Source organism: Stenella coeruleoalba (genome assembly GCF_951394435.1).
Source record: "Stenella coeruleoalba genome assembly, chromosome: 20".
NCBI lineage: Eukaryota > Metazoa > Chordata > Mammalia > Artiodactyla > Delphinidae > Stenella > Stenella coeruleoalba.
This window is the reverse complement of record NC_137166.1, coordinates 673,797-690,245: the sequence shown is the minus strand read 5'-3', so window position 1 is coordinate 690,245 and position 16,449 is coordinate 673,797. Positions and strand designations below refer to the sequence as shown.

General features: G+C 61.9%; 1 protein-coding gene and 1 long non-coding RNA gene across 9 annotated transcripts in view; one reads left to right on the top strand and one right to left on the bottom strand.

Moving 5' to 3' along the window:
- LOC307178406 overlaps positions 1-1,585 on the top strand; it is a 49,368-nt gene extending 47,783 nt beyond the window's left edge. The window contains exon 3 of one of the 2 annotated variants that reach the window (XR_013825192.1): positions 1,474-1,585. This is a non-coding gene — a long non-coding RNA (uncharacterized lncRNA). Of the gene's footprint in view, positions 1-398; positions 790-1,473 lie in introns of those variants that run through there. The other variant, XR_013825193.1, reaches the window with a different exon arrangement.
- Positions 1,586-1,697: 112 nt separating this feature from the next.
- Positions 1,698-16,449, bottom strand: part of ANKRD11 (ankyrin repeat domain containing 11) — a 170,770-nt gene continuing 156,018 nt past the window's right edge. For 4 of the 7 annotated variants that reach the window (XM_079906558.1, XM_079906556.1, XM_079906557.1 and 1 more), the window contains 4 exons: positions 14,523-14,670; positions 7,738-14,198; positions 5,468-5,566; positions 3,962-5,396 (listed from right to left, as the gene is read on the bottom strand). In XM_079906558.1, coding sequence (XP_079762684.1) covers positions 4,761-5,396; positions 5,468-5,566; positions 7,738-14,198; positions 14,523-14,670 — 7,344 coding nt within the window. In that variant the 3' untranslated portion in view covers positions 3,962-4,760. The other 3 variants (XM_079906562.1, XM_079906560.1, XM_079906561.1) reach the window with 3 other exon arrangements.

Genomic DNA, 16,449 nt, shown 5'->3' with positions numbered 1-16,449 from the left:
TGTTTAGAAAGACGCTGGGCAGTGCAGGCTCTGGCCCCGCCCCAGGGTCACTCGAGGTGGGACCGGCCGGGGCGGTGGGGGGCAGGGATTCGCACAAAGGGGAATGCAGAGTCGGGGCGTCTCTGAGGCAGAAACCGAGAGCTTGGGTCGGGCAAGGCAGCCCAGAAAGAGGAAACCACCTCCAGCTGGTCTGGGGCACCGTCAAGGCTGCTCTGTGAGGCATGCTGCTGGCACAGGGCTGGGTTCTCACTCCCAAGTGGGGTCATGTCTGCAGCTCCCGCCTGTGCCAGGTACAGGAAGCACGGGGGAGGGAGCGAGGTGCCCGAGGACTCCAGCAAGGGCTAGGGCCACCCCTGACCCCCTGCCTGGCCCTGCAGCCTCCACCCCTTGCCCTCCAGCTCGAGCCAGCCGTTGGACGGGAATTGTGGATGGAGCAGGCAGGACGGATGCCTCTGCTCAGAAGGGGCCCCTGGCCTGGCCCTGTGCGCACCCCCCTCAGAGAAGAGCACAGACCCCAGGTCACGCTGGGCTCAGATCTCCGACTCCTGCCCCACGAGCCGGTTTTCAGGCGGAACACACATTCCGGGTGGGGACTCCCACGTGGCAGCCCCACGGGGAGTCGGGAGACAGTGGTCCCTCCGTAGCCGTGCCACCCAGGGGACCTGCTGCCCCAGCACATGCCCCGCCCGTCTCCTGCCCGCTCTGATGGGCCCTGGGAAAGAGCCTCTGGGTAACCCGTGCTGTCCCGGCCAGCAGCCCCAGTCGTCCGTTGAGTGGAGGGCAGGAAAGCCGGGGGTGAGTATATTTGTTTCAAAATTATAAGCTACTCATTTGGTAGGAAAAAAAGTGGAAGACAGTGGGATTTCCAGGGCGGGAACCCTCCCCTCACAGCCACGTCCACCCTCCTGAGGGGGCTGTCGTGTACAAAGAGCATTTAATTAATTTATTTATTTCTTTACACATAACTGAAGTGATGTTACAGTACATAAGTTATTTACAACTGTGCAGTAATGTGTTGCAAAATAAATTATCTAGAAGGCAGCAAAAGTACATTGTGAACGTGTATAAAACTGTACAGCGTTTACGGGTACACTTTTTATATGATTATTGGCTCTGTAGTGTTTCAAGTTATGTTCTCAGAAAGAGAAACAAAATGCCCAAGATTAAAGGAAAAAATATACAAACCACGTGGATTTGACTCCATTAAAAACACAACCCGGAGTCCTGCCTGCGTGTCCCTGTGAGGCGGGCGGGCGGCGCAGCCAGGCCCTCACCCGGCCCAGCGTCCCAGCCCAGATCTCGGGCTGGCACCGTCGGCAGCTTCGTGGCGACAGGACGGCTGCCGGCCCGAAGCTCTCCCCACCCTCTGACCCGGAGGCCGCTGTTGGTGAGGGGTGGACGCCTTAACTTTTATTCTCTTTAGTCGATCAGAAATGAAACAAGGAATTTAAAAAAACGCTCTCCATCCTGCAGCTCCTGAGATGCCTGTGCAGCCGCCAGAAAAGAGCCTGAGGCTGCCGTGTCCGTGCCCGCGTCCCCGGCTCTGCGTCCTCCCGCGGCGGCGGGTGTGAGAGAGCCGCGCGCCAGAGGCCCAGCGCGGGCTTCTCCCTGGATGTCCCCACCGGGGACGTGGTCTCCTTCCACCGCCCGGACTCGGCGGCGGACTGGGGGGCTCGCCTGTGACCCGGGCAGCTGTCCCACCGCGTCAGGCCGGAAGGAGCACGAAGTCGTCGTTGACGTCGACCATGGGCACGTAGAAGGACGGCACCTCGTTCACACACAGGGACTTGTGCCCGGCGGGGTCCAGCTCCTGCACCTTCAGCTGCCACTCCATCCTCTGCACAGCGTTGAGGGCCGCGGCCTCGTGCTGCTGCCGCATCAGGAGACACGTCTACGCGGGAAACGCAGCAGGTGAGGGGAGGGGAGGCAAGACCCCGGCCGCCCCCCGCACCCATTCCCCCTGCCGCAGCGCCTCCCGGGAGGTCGGGGCGGGGGACCCTTTCGCGCTCTGGCCTCAGGACGACCTCTTGCGTCTGGGTCTCGTCCTGCGCGGTGAGTGGCCTTGCTGACCACACGGGGGTCTGTCCATCATCCCTGCTCTGTGCCCCCACCCTGGGGGTTTCAGCACAGCCTCTAGTCAGAACTCATAATAGCTTTGCTCTTCTGTTTTCATTTTCCATTTATCTTATTTATGGTTGGTGACATTGGCTTCATTTGCACTCACAGTGGAAATTACGCCTTCTAGAAATGCACTTAGTTTTTAAAAATTAATGTTCACGTGTTTACTCTTAAGCGGGTACTAAGTAAGGTAAACAGTTATACTACTACAGGCGTGCTCTGTATTTCATGCTGAGAAGGGAGAATGTTGAAACTGAAATAATGACGGTACCTGGGTTACCAACAGCACGTGGGGGGGGGGGCGGCGTTTGGGGTACAAGGCAGGTGACACAGAGCACAGCGGGCGAAAAGACCAGCCTTCATGTGGACAGAGTTAACGGCGTTGACAGTGTGCAGGAAGATCATCTTATTTTCTTCGACGTGCACACAAGCATGTAGGGCCAGGTATCACAATTTCTGATTTGCTTAAAATAGTTCAGTTAAAAAAAGTGTTCTGGAAACAAGCCCCACAGGCCCCAGCGGCCAGCCGTGTCCTCCTCGGCACGCCTGGGCCGCTTGTCATCCTCAGGGAGGCTTGAACAAAGGCGTGGCAGCTCAGACACCCTCAGGAGTCCAGCTGCTTTCATCTAATTTAGAGCGTTCTTGACTAGAATTGTACGTACCCCTGAGTTTTCAGTTACTAAAATGAAATTGTTTGTTGGGCTAAACCCCTGAAACATGACCAGCATGTCCGGAGAGTTGTCCCAGGGCTGCAGGAACTGAGGGTGGGCAGCCTGTCTCCTGAATAGGACCTCGTCCACCCTGTGCTCTGAGACTTCGTGCCCCTGCGCTCTCCGTGCTTCACCAATTCCTTTTTCTATTTTTCTTATTGGTTTGTAAGTTCTTGGCACATTAAGGAAATGAGACTTAACGTTGTCTTTGTAATGTACCAAATCTAACTTTACTTCGGTCAGAAATTTTTTCTCTCTTGTAAGTTTCCCGTGCAGCTCCCTTCAGGCTGGCTGGTGGTGGGAGGAGTGACCGTGGGACCCCCGAACGGTCACCTTTGCAGCTTGTTAGAAACACGGCCTGGACCCGGCCTCAGCTGGGCCTGAACGCCCTGTAGGCTGGTTCCTCTCTGCTCTGGCCTCTGGCCTCCTGGCCGCCCCTCTGGGTGCGCTGCCGCAGTGCCGGAGGCAGGGTCACTGAGGCAAGGGGTGAGGCTGGCAGCCCAGCGTGGGAGCCTGGGTCACGCCTCCATCAGCTCCACGCAGCAGGCCCTGCCTCCTGGGGCTTCCCGGTGGTGCCGGCTTCTAGGTGTTAATTCTGTAACGGGCACGTCACTGCCGGTCAGTGTTCACGGGGGACCCCGGGTGCAACCCTCGCACCTGCAGACAAGGACTTGCTTCTTACTTGCTAATCTCTCTCTAGCTCCCCCCCATCCTCTGCCCGCTGCACTGGTCAGCACAGCCAGGGGCAGGGGTGATGGGTGGATGCTGTGACCTTTGAGGAGGGCTCAAGGTGGGGTCCCACAGAGGTCTGACCGCCAGCTGGTGACAGGAGCTGCTCCCCGCACACCTGGACAGGAGGGAAGACACTCTAAGAGGCAACATGGGGGCGGGGAGGCCTCAGCTCCCTCACTGCCAGCTGGGCTCAGAGCGAGTCTGAAGCTGCCTCTTCCGAACACGGCCCTGCCGCCCCCGCCCAGAAGAGCCCTGGCCCCGCCGCCGCCGCCGCCGCCGCAGGGGCTCACCTTCATGCGGTCATACTTGTCGTCCACGTCCTGCAGCCAGGAGATGAACTGGCGGGCGTTGAACCGGTCCCGCACTGACTTGTTCTCATCACCCTGGCGGGAGAGTGAAGCACGTGTGGGCGTCCGGGAGGGGTGGGCCTGGCACGCCAAGCCCCGGGTCCCCCAGTCAAGGGCTCCCTCCCCCACCAGCTCTCCACGCCGTCCGTGGGGGGAGCTGCCCTGTGGTGACTCGGGACCCCGGCGGCGCCTTCAGGCTCCCCTCCGTCTCCTGGGGAGGCCCCAGGGCGAGCCGGCGAGGGTAAAAAGCGGCAGTGACTTTTCCTTTGACAGAACGTCTGCGAGGCCTGGGGTGGCTGCAGGCCGCCCACGGTGGACTGTGGTTTACAGGCAGGGCAGCCTCGGGAGCAGTAGGTCCCCACAGGCTCTTGCCGGCTGGGTTTGCAGGGCCTCCCGGGTCTCGGGGCAGGAAAGTCTCCCTCTCGCCCAGCCACACGCAACCACCTGCCTGGGGAAAGCCCAGGCCCCCACTACAAAGGGGCTTGAGGGGAGGAGGCTGCAGCCTGAGAGTCCTGTCTGTCTCCGTGACATTCAGAGGAAACCCAGCAATCCCTTGAAGGTGAGCAGATTCTTTTTTCTTTCAGATGCAAAAATCAAAAAAAGCAAAGCTTCCACCCAATCCCTAAAATACTTTGTGGACAAATGTTTTTACTTCAGGGAAAATTCGTTGCTGTGCGTAGTACGTTCAAGTAGAAACTTAAAGAGGTATCCTTAAAGGTTACGTGTGAGGACTCTTTAACGCACTAGAAAGAAATCAGGTTTAACTGAACCACCGTACGTCACCATGCGGCCAACTTGGGAATGCTGCTCAGACACCCAGGGGTCATGTGACCCACCTGTGGGCCTGGGGTCACTAGGGGCCTCCGTCAGGAGGGAACTCGGCACCGAGGCCTGGCCCAGAATGGCGCGCTCTGGGCTGAGAGTCGCAGTGGCTGCGGGGAGGACGGGAATCGACTTGCTTTCTGCACATTTTAGATCTCCCGGGTGTCAGCCGACGGGTGGGGCCCTCAGGAGCACAGGTGCCACAGGGACGGCGCTCAGCTGGGGAAGGGTGTGACCTCATGGGACAAACACAGCCCTGGGGGCAGAAGGAGGCGGGCTGGACTCTGGTGGACAGACGAGGCACACCGTGTGTCCAATTGCTGGGCGCGCCCTGGGCCCGCGTGCCCGTCGGGGGCAGCAGCCCTGTGGTCCCCAGCGTGACAGCCTCTCTGGGGCCTTCGGTGAGGAAGCCCTGGTGCAGCAGCTCCAGCCGCTGCGCGGGCAGACCGCACGTGAGTCTCCAGGGGCCCGTGACCCCAGCGCCGCCCCAGCCCCCCGCAGGCCCTCTCACCCGGACGCCCACCTGGCTCTCGAGCGGCATGTTGTACACCTCCGAGTCCAGCAGCATGGTGCAGGCGCTGAACGGCACCGCCTGGTTCGCGATGGTCCTCGCCGCCCGGCAGTGAACCCGCAGGATCTCCTGTTCGCAGGAGACGATCAGCTTCTCCTGGAAGAGAGGGGCTGGTGAGCTGAGCGCCACCCGGGCCGGGCGCCCTGGGCCCGTGGCTGCCCGCTTACCCGCTCGATGCTGTGCTGCAGGCGCAGCTTCCCACGCACGGCCTCCTGCTGCTTGAACAGCTCCTTCAGGGGCTCCGCCAGGGAGGGAGGGGGCGCGATCTGCGGTCACAGGGGGAGACGGGGGTCAGCGGGGGCCGTGAATCACCCCAGCCGCCCCACTTGCAGGAGTCACCCCAGAGACCACGGTCCCATGAAGACGCGGACGCGCTGGGGGATGCCTGTCCCCAAGAGTAGGTGAGCGAGCACCCGTCCCCTGCGTGTGGCTGGGAGGAGGGCGGCCGGGGAGGGAGCGGCAGAGGTGGGGGAGGCGAGGGAAGCTAAGAACGGAGGGCATCTGCACCTCGGCCCTTGTGCAGCCAAGAGGGGATGGAGGAGGGGCAGGGTGTCCTCTGTTCACCGCAGGCTTCACGCACCCTGAGACCCACTGGGACACAGCTGCCCAGAAGCCACACGAACAGGACAACTGGGCCCGCCCCTCTTCCCAGGGCGTCAGTGAGGGAGAGGGCTCGCCGGGCACTACCCCCAGGTGCCGGAGGCGCCCCCTGAACCCAGAAGGGCGCTTCTCCCAGGAGAAGAAGCCGGTGCTTCCGAAACACACAGGAAGCGTGTCACAACAGCACCAGATACGGGCTGGAGCCTCTCGTGGGGCCAGGAAGCAAGAGCGTGTTCAGGAAGCACGGGACTGCCGAGGAGCCCCTCCCTGGTGGCCGAGGCCAAGTAGGGTGCAGTGGCTCATGTGGCCACGACCTCGGGCTGGAGGGGAGGAATAATGCCCACGGTACAGTGGCCGCCACAGACAAGACCCTCGGAGGGGCTGGACTCGAGGCCCAAGCTCAAGGTACATGCTCTCTTCCAACTTTTCGGTCCAAAATTCTCAAAGCCCGAGATGAAGCCACCCAGCCGGGTCTCTGGCTGCACGTCCTGCCCATCACGCCCCGGGGGCCCAGGGCGCCGGCCTCCCCTTGCCTCTTGGGCGCCTGCGGTGGTCTCTGTATAGGGGTCTTGTTTGGGGCTGTTGTGGGTGTGAGGTCACCTCCATTTCACCCTCCCCGGCTCCAGAGGGTGTGGGAATGAGGCCTTGGCCTGCCCTCACCCCCAACGGCCTGGGTCTGGCTGCGGGGCGACAGGCTGTGAACCGGAGCCCACCGCTAGAAAGGGCTGAGCTCCAAGAGACACACAGGTTGCTGCGGGGTGAACTCGGGTGGCGGGGGTCCAGGGGGAGGCAGGAGCGCGGCTTTCTCTCTAGTTTCCAAATGTTCTAGGTGGCCACGGTGCTGTTTGTCTAAATTTTAGTTACTGAAACCAAACAGCAGCAAAGTCTCACTGACCGGGGATCCCAGGCCAGGTTCCCCTGCATCCAGTGCCTCGGGCTCCCCCTCTCGGCTCCACTTCCTGCCTGGGAACAGGCGGCGCAGGCCGAGGTCTGAGCGTAGGACGCATCCCGTGCAGCACCGACGACCGTTACGGGGGCTTCTCCCAGGCCCGAGAGACAGAACAAGCCGAAAGCTGGGCTTTTTTCCTCACGGGGGTGGGGGTGGGGTGGGCTGGTCAAAAAATGAGGCAAGTCCGCCACACAGGTGTGGATGGGCAGCACCTGGGCAGCACCGCGAAGCCTGGGGGCCGGGGCGGCTCTGGCTACCACTGAGCACAGGTGGCCGAGATCAGCTTTACTGGCCGCGACGCCTATGCCTGCTGCCTGGGGGGGGCGGGCGGGGCAGCAGCATGTGGAGGATGCGCGCTCCCCGCGTGGCTTCCTTCATGTGGCAGGACCTGCCAACGGCCCGCGTCTGGGCGTGAAGAGGGGGTGGGGTGTGTGCGGCGGGGCTCGGACAGGTCACGTCTGCACAGACGTGGGGCGAACCACCAGGGGACGGGGCACGCGAACAGACGGCCGAGAGGCGGGGCGTGGGCCTGACTGGGCAGGTGGGGAAGCCCAGAAACCCAAGGAAGGACCTGCTCTGAGGAGGCAGGAGAGGGGCCCTCAGGCCTCTAGGGGAAAAGGTCTGGGCTCTGGCCTTGGGTTGGCACCGTGGGGCCGCTGGGGGCCAGGGTTGGAGTCTGGGGAGCCCTCGGGCTGTTTAAGGGGATGGAGGGGACACTGAACCAGAGAGGGAGCCAGGCGCGCCCCACGTGGGTGGAGCCTGGGTCAGCCGAGGTCCAAGCGCGCGGACTGGGTGGGAGCCGCCATGGGGCAGACGGGGAATGACGGGGAGGACGGCGCAGCGGGTCCTGGGCCTGGGGGGCGGCCCCCCCCCCGGGGAGGCACTCACCACGGGGATGTGCAGCTTGCTGAGGGGCTTGCCGTCCAAGAGGTAGGAGCCGGTGTAGGTGACGTACTCGGCGTAGCACTGGGGCGCCTGCGGGCTGATGTAGCAGAGGATCTTGCGCTTCTCCTCAATCTTCTTCCTGATCTGCAGGTACTCGAAGTACGGGTTGGACCTGTCGCTGTGGTAAGGCTCGATGTCGTCCAGCTTGATGGCGTCCACGATGGCAGCCAGCGTCTGCTGGATCACCTCCCGCGTCTGATGCGTGGACGTGTGCATCTGCTGGGCCAGCTGCTGGCTGGAGCGCTGGAAGCGGCGCTTGCGCGGGTGCTGGGCCTGGGGGTCGTCGTCCTCAGAGCCGCGGCCCTTGGCCCTGGGGGTGGGCACGGCCGCAGCCTCCTTCTCGGTGGGCGGCGAGCTCTGCTTCTGCTGGTTGGCCAGCATCTGGGCGCGGGTCCTGGTCATGCGCTGGGGGATCTCCTCCACCTTGGGCGCCTTTGGGGCTTCGGCTGTCGGTTTGGGTTCCGGTTCGGGGGCTTCAGCCTGGACGCCGTCCGGAGGCCCCTCGAGCCCGGCACTGTCCTGGGGGCCGGCCCCATCCGCTGCGCGGGCCTGGGCCGAGCCGTCCCCGGGGGCGTCAGGAGCACTGTGGGGCGTGGCCAAGGGGTCTGGGCCCTCGGCCTGCTCGTCCCCACTCCCCGGTGGATGCTGCTCTGAGGGGGCTGGCGTGGGCCCAGAGCCAGGGTCGGAGTCCTCGGGGGCCCTCCCCTCCGGCCCGGCCCCGGCCTCCACTGTGGCCTCGGGCAGCGCGACTGGCTTCGGCTCCTCTGGGCGCTCGGGCGCAGGCTCGGCTGTGAGCCGGGCGGCCACCTGGTCAGGAGGCAGCACCCGCTGTTCGTCAGCAGCTCCCACAGGGACGTCCCCGCCGCTCGGGAGCGCGGGGGTGTTGTCCAGAGGAACGAGAGGACTCTCTTCCACAGGCTCTGCTTCGGCATCGGAAACATCCTTCGTCTGGAGAGGAAGCTCCGGCAGCGAGAAAGGCCCCAGGTCGAGGTCATCCTCGGTGGCGGGGAAGGCACCGGGCCAGGGCACCGGCTCCACCTGGCCGAGGGCAGACAGGTTGTGACCACTTTCCAGGAAGTTATTCTCCAGGGGACCCAGGGCCTCCACCTGAGCCACGGCCGTCACACACGCAGACTCGGGGGGTGCGTCGGGGGGCGCTTCCGGAAGGGACTTGCAGTTACTGAAGAAGGACTCCAGCCTGGAGGGAGGGGCGAACGCGGCTGGCTCTTCTGAAGCAGAGACCGCGGCCGGGACTGCTTCCCCGGCCTCGTCCTTGACTTCCAGTCCCGGCTCGGGGACCGACAGAGGGTATGAGACGGGCGACACCGGGTAAGGGGGCTCCGAGTGGAGAGACTCGGCAGGGCAGAAATGTTTCGGGGACTCCGGGAATCTCTGTGGGGACTTCAGCAGGAGGTCCGACCCCACAGGCCAGCTGGCCGGGTTTTCGGGGGTGCCCCCGATGAGGCCAGAGGGGAGGCCCTGCTCCACGGTGGCGGGGTGTGCCCACTCGACCGGCTCCTCTGTGATGACGGTGCTGAAAGGGCCCTCGTCCAGGGGCTCCAGGAAGCTGGGCTCCGGGGGGATGATGGCCGCGGTGGCCTGCTGGTCCTCCGTGGCATCCAGGGGAATGCCAAGGTCAGGGGGAAGGGCCCCCTCCATGGACGGGGCCAAGAGCTCGTCTCTGTGTGAAGGGGGGGACTTTGTTGGTAAGCCGGAGAAGGCGCCCTCTGGGGAGGGGGTGATGTTGGCTGCGGCCGCAGGCGGGCAGTGCAAGGCGTCCGCTTTGGGGGAGGGGATGCCATAGTCCGGGGAGTAATACCCCGGAGACAGGCAGGCGAACTTCTCAGTGGGTGCTGGGGGCCCCGGGGCCTTGTCCTCCGGGTGCTGCCCCGGCGAGCTGTAGCTGGGCGCCGCAGGGACGCTCTGCTGTCTGAACAGCTTGTCCCCAAGTCCGAACTCTTCCTCAGGGGTCCTCCTGATGTCCACAGACACCGAGCGGTAAAGGTTCGCGCACAGCGGCCTCGTAGGTGTCTGGCCCGGTGTTTCTGAAGTCCCGCTGGCGGCCACGGAGAACCTGTCAAAGAAGGAGGGCGAGCAGGCGCTGGCGGACGTGCTGGACACGGGCTGGGGGTCTGTGCAGTCGAACATGAGGTCGGGGTAGTCATCGGCGCTGCAGGACGGGGTCCGGGGCGTGTGCATGGCCTCCTCGTAGCTGGGGCAGGACACCACCGAGGCGGGGGTGGGGACCCCGGTGGGCCGGCCGTGGTCCGGCCTGGGGGAAGCGGGCAAGACCTCTTTCATGTGGGGGCCTGCCAGCCAGTCTCGGGGGTCCACCGCGGGTCCCGGGTGGGGCTTGTTCTCGGCAGCAGGGGCGGCAGGGGCTGACTCCTTGAGCTTCTTGTCCTTCGGGGCAGGGTCCAGCCCCAGCGGCTTCTTCGGCGGGCCGTCCAGGCCCTTCTTCCGCCCGTCCTCGGCGGGCCTGGCCTTGTCCTTGAGCTTGGGGTCACCAGACCGGTGGCGCAGCTTCTCCATCTGCTTCATCCTCTCCTTGTGCCGTTTGTGGCGCTCCTCGATCTCCAGGTCCTTCTGGGAGAGCATCCGCTCGAAGCTCGTCATCATCAGGTCCCCGTCGCCCAGGAGCTTCTCCCGCGGCCGGATGTCTTTCTTACCGGGGTCTCTAACCGGGAGGAGCTTGTCGTTCCCATTGCTCAGCTTTACAGGGTCGCCCTTGTCCTTCTCCAGATTCTCCTTGACCTTCTCCTTCAGCTTGGCCTCGCCAAGCTTCCCGCCCTCGTCCTTGGGCTTGTCTCGGAAGGAGCCGGGAGGGTTGTCCTTGTCCCTGGCCGCGGGCTTAAGCTCCTCCCGGTGGTGCCGCGGGGGCCCGTCCCCGTGCCGGTCCCGGTGCCGCTCCTTCTCGTCCCGCCACCGCTCCCGGTGCTTCTCCCGCCGCCTCTTCTCCTTCAGGAGGCTCACGGTGCTAGAGCCGTAAGGCCTCAGTTCCTTCTCTACCTTCTTGGGAGGTTCTCTTTCAGGATCATTTTTCTCCTTCTTTTCGGTAGAAAACAACTCGATGGTTTTCTCTAACTCGTCCTCTGCGTCGGCCTTGATGCCGTAGGAGAGGCCGTAAGCGTCGGCCTCCAGGACCTCCTTCTCGTACTGGCCGCTGTCCTTCCGGCCGCCCGTGTCCTTGCAGTCGTCGCTCTTCTCCTTCTTCTCGGGCTTGTCCTTCCTGACCCGCTCTCGGTCATGGCTCTTCTTGGAGGAGGATGAGGCGTGCCGGTGCCGCTCCCTCTCCCGCGCCCGCTCCTCCGGGGGCTCCGGGAAGGGCGCCTCCAGGAGGGCGCCGAGGCCCGGGTCGTGGCCGCGGTCGGGGAAGCCGTCCGACGACGCGTCGCTGGCCTTGTCGTTGGAGTCCTCGCGCAAGTCCTGCAGCGCCGCCTCCTCCAGCCGCTCCAGCAGGCTCTTCTCCGCGTCGGTGCCCTTGCTCGCCTTTCTCTCGCGGCCCTGCTCCCGGTCCGGCCTCTCCCGGTGCCTGCTCTTGGCCTTGTCCTCCGCAGGGGGCCTCTTCTCCCCCTTCTCGGGGAGCCTCTGCTTGTTCCTCTTGTCCTGAGTGGAGTCCACCGACGCTCGGTCCTTCCTGTCCTTGTATTTTTCCGTGGACTCTCTGTCCTTCTTCTCTTTGTGCTTTTCCAAGGTTTTTTCTTTCTTGTCCTTCCCCCCGTCTGTGGCGCCCTTCTCCTTCTTCTTCTCTCTGATTTCTTTGTCTTTCTGCTTCTCCGCATGCTGCCTGTCGGCCGAGTGCTTCCGGTGCCTGTCGGGGGGGTGCGGCTCCCGCCCGTCCTCCCTCTCGGGGGGGCCATCCCCCCGCCCCTCGCCGGCCTCCCCGACTTTGAATCCGCTCGCCACATAATCATCTTTTTCATCTTCGCTTTCATCAGTGAATATGTCTGCAATGTACCAGCTTTTCTCTTTACCCTTCTTTTCATCTTTTTTTTCAGAGAAGTCCTCGGAGAGAATTCCGGGGAAAGCCTTCTCCCGTTTGTCTTTACCTTGGTCGAGAGATGCTTTTCTGTCTTTGTCTTTGCTATGCTTCTCCTTGGCGTCCTTTTTCTCTTTGAAACACTTATCAAGGTCTTTGTCCTTCTGACACTTCTCGAGCGTCAGTCTTTCGTTTCTGTCCTTGTCACTGGGCTTCTCTTTGTGCTTCTCCAGCTTTAGCCTCTCCTTCCTCTCCTTCTCTCTCGCCGGGTGGTGCCTCTCCCAGGGCTCCAGGCTCTTCCCGAAGTCGCAGTCGGGCCTGTCCTTGAAGACTCCCTCGCAGCCGCACTCCTTCAGGTCCTCCCTGTGCGCCTCCTCGGGCTTTGCACGGCCATCTCTCCGCTCCTTGGCGGCCTCGGGGGGCTCCTTCCTGTCCCGGCCGCCTTCCGCACACTCCCGCCTCCTCCTGTCCTTCTCGCAGAGGTAGCCGGGCACGGCCCTGTGCCTGTCGGCAGCGTGCTCTCTCCTCCGCTCCAAGCCCCGTTCCAGGCAGTCCCTGTCCTTCTTCCGAGAGAAGATGTCCCTGTCCGTGCGCTTCTCCCGGGCCTTGTTCTCCCGCCTCTTCTCCCTACTGTCCTCTTTCACCGTCTCCAGGATCAGCCTGGCCACAGACTCGCTCTTCATGTCCCTGTAGTCTGTCACTGCAGAGTCCCAGCTGTCTTCCCCTTTGAAATCGAAGGATGAATCTGACAAGTCAGAGAACCACCGATCCTGGTCATCAGAAAGACTAAACTTGGTGTCTTCGTTCTCCAGAAACTGACTTTTGTTACAATATTCATCAAAAGCAGACTCCTCCCTATACACTTTTTTGAGTTTTTCTTTATCTTTATCCTCTTTGAAGGTCTTCTCCCTCTCTTTTGAAATTTTATCCTCTTTAAAGTCATTCTTTTTCTCTAACTTGGAGGGCCTGTCTTTGGACTTCTTCTTTCTTTCCTCCTTGTAGAGCCTCAGCTTTTCCTCTTTTGGAGATTTTTCCTTCAGCAGCTTCTCCTTGTCGGCTTTGCTGCACCGGTCCTTCTCCTCCCGGAAGGCCCTGCCCCCGTCCTTGTTCAGCTCCCTGATTCTCTTGAGCGACTTCTCCTCTCTGGAGACCTTGATCATCTCGTCCTTGAAGAGCCACTCCTTCTCCTCCGCCTTCATTTTGCTGAGCTTCTCCTCCTTCTTACAGGGGTCTCTCTCGTGCTTCAGGCCTTTCAGCTTGCCCTCAGCCGGCACGTCGTCCAGGAGGATCGCCTTGTCTGCCCTCTGCTTGGAGTCCTCGTACTCGTAGGTGAAGCTCTTCAGCTTCAGCTCCTGGCTGACGGAGCACAGCCCCTTCTCCTTGCTTTTGTGTTTATGTTTCGTCTTGTGTTTCTTGACGACTTTGCCCTCCTTGTCCAGCTTGGGGATGGCGCCGTCCCCACCAGGATGGAAGGAGTTCTTCCTATCGGGCAGCGCGCCCTGCAGGCCGGCCCTCTTCCTGTGCTCCTGCCTCTTCCTGACCGGCTTCAGTGACTCCACGCTGGAGCCCTCGGAGGAGCCATCAGACTCGCTGCTCAGTCTCGTCCTCGTGGAGTCTGATAAGGAGCTGACCTCGGACCAGGCTGGAGAGGAGATGGTTTTCCAGTTGTCTGTCCGCCAGTGCTTGGCGTGCGGGTCCGCGTGGCTGGGGTTATGCTTCTGGGGGGCGGAGCTGCCGTGGGACGAGGTGGAGGAGGCGGACAGGGAGCTGAACAGGGCAGGGTCCTTCAGCACCAGCGGGGACTCCTTGAGGCAGCCGGGGCTCCCCGCCGAGCCCCCACCGTCCTCGCCGCTCTCTGAAGACTCGCTCTCGGACTCGGAGGAGCAGAACTTGTCGCTCCTCTTCCCAAACCGCACTTCTTTGCCCTTGATTTCTTTCTTTCGCTTCTTTTTCACTTTATTTTTCTCCTTCTGCTGCTTGCAGTTGGAAGGCTCCCGTGTCTTGTTACCAGGCAGCATCGTGTGAGCCGAGAGTCTCAGCTTCTCCCCGGTCCCCACGGCGACACCGACGTCCTCCTCGTCTGACGTGTCCGACAAGATGCGGTGAGACGCCTTCTTTGGTGCAATCGTGCTGTTTTTAGTGTAACTTTTCACTTCCATTTTGGGTATAGAAATAAAACTATTTGACTTAGTTTCCTTCCTGTAATCCTTTTTCAGCAAGTGTTTGTCGTCCACGGGAGGGATTCTGTCCTGCTCGTCGTCCTCGTCAAACTCATACTCATCCTTGACGGGGGTCACAGTTTTCTGGGGCTCCGGATTCTTAGTCTTGTGCTTCAGACCTTTCTCAAACTCGGAGTCCGTGTTATTGCCGTCGACTGAGCTGGAAGGTGCGAACGATGGGGCGTCGTCCTCCTCCTCGGAGCTCTCTGCGGGGACAGGGGAGAGGAGGTCAGAGGTGCTTCAGGCAGGGGCTGCGGGCACCTGGGGAGGGGAGGGGAAGGCGCCCGTCCAACAAGCGCGTCACCTGGCTTAGTTCAGGTTGAGGCTGGCCCCGGGCAGAGGGGCTACAGAGAGGTCTGCACAGACACGGGGCTGGAGACCCTGCACGGAAGCCCCCCATCCCGGCTCGGGGGGGGACTCCTCACGGGCCAGAAGCTCCCGTCAGCAGCAGGCATCCAAGGAGGCTGCCGGGAGAGCCCTGCTGACCGCGGTGACGCCACCTGCCCCGCCCCCGCCCCCGCAGCACTGACCGGCCGAGCTCTCCTCGCTGGACGTGTAGGTGCCCTTGCCCAGCAGCAGGTTCACCATGGTTGGGGAGCTGGCCACCTTGAGCGGCGTCTCGCCCTTCCTGTTGCTCTGCTGAGGGTTCCCTCCATACCGGAGCAGCAGCTTCACCACCTGCGGAGCAGTGAGAGGCCCGTCAGGGACCCTGAGAAACACAGAGCGGCCGCCACGCTGATGCGCAACTGCGGCCCCTTCACAGGGCCTGAGCACGACCAGGCCAAGGGGTGGAGGCTGCTCACGCTGCCCGCGAGGCCTCTCCCACCAAAGACCCACCACTCAAAACAGGCTGCTCCTCTCGAGCCGCCGGGTTCCTGCAACTTGCGGGGAAGGCTTTTATGGGGGGGGTGGGGGGTGGGGGCGGGGGCGTGTTACACAGTACAGAAAACAAAGACCAAGCTTGTGCAAGCAGGTTTATTGCATGTTTGTTTATTGCAGGAAAGTAAGATCACCTGTCGCTAATCCGTGCCCAGGACCCACTGAACACAGGGACAGCAGACCTCACTTTACTGCGCTTCAGATGCCGTGTTGTCTACAGACGGAGGGTCTGCGGCGACCCTACCCTGCACCCAGCAAGTCTACTGGCGCCATTTCCCCGACAGCATTTGCTCACTTGGTGTCTGTGTGTCACATTTTGGTAGTTCTCGCGGTATTTCAGACCCTCCACCAGCAAAAAGATCACGACTCCTGGAGCTTCAGGTGACAGTTACATTTTTTAGCAATAATGTGTTTCTTTTTTTTTTTAAGGCCGCATGGCACAGCATGCAGGATCTTAGTTCTCTAACCAGGGATTGAACCCGTGTCCCCTGCAGCGGAAGCGTGCAGTCTTAACCACTGGACCGCCAGGGAAGTCCCGCAATGATGTATTTCTTAACGAAGGAGTGCAGCTTGTTTATAGGTACTGCTATTGCACACCTAACGGCAACTGTCCAGTGCAGACAACGTTCAGATGCACCAGGAAACCAAAGAATTCTGTGTGACTCACTCCATCTCGATCCTCGCTTCACTCGGGTGGCCGGGGCGGAACCGACAGCCTCCCCCAGGTGCCTGGCAAACGGGACGGCGGCCTCCACTTCAGCCCGGGCTGCACGCAGGTGTACCTGGGTCTGCATGGCGGGAGCAGGACACTGCTTCCTGGGCAGGCGCTCCCCTGCCCTCTGGCAAATCACCACGGTGCTGGACAATCCTGGGGCCAGAGTCAGGGCTCTGGTCCCGTGTCCTTGCTGTCTGCCAGCCGACGAACACCCCAACTGCTTCAGGCCACCACGTTCCCTGGCTACGGCCCCTCCCTCTGAGACCAGCAACGCAGGTTAAGTCCCCTCAATGCCGTCCTCCCTCCGGCCGAGAAACGGTCTCTGCCGTATGCAGCCCCGAAGGCCACCAGCCCACCCGGACAGTCCTGGGTCACCTCCCATCTCCTGGCCCTCAGCCTTCTCCCCTCTGCAGAGCCCACACCTGAGGCCACGTGTCCATTGTCTCTCACTGCTCCCTAATAACAAGTTTAAAGACGATTACACAAGCGGAGATTCAGGCGGCGGTCCTCTCCCTCCCAGCTCCATCACCTACCAGCCAGCCAGCCTCATTTCACCCATACCCCATACCTGCCCACTGCCCCGGGTATCTTTTTGTTTTTTAATTTTTGGCTGTGTCGTGTCTTAGCTGTGGCAGGCGGGACCTTTCGTTGCGGTGTGTGGGCTCTTCGTTGCGGTGCGTGGGCTTCTCTCTAGTTGCGGCGCGCGGGCTTAGTTGCCCCATGGCATGTGGGATCTTAGTTCCTTGACCAGGGATCAAACCTGCATCCCCTGCGTTGGAAGGCGGATTCTTAAGCACTGACCACCAGGGAAGTCCCTGCCTGCCCTGGTTTTTTTTAGCAAATCCCAGATATTTCATAAAGTT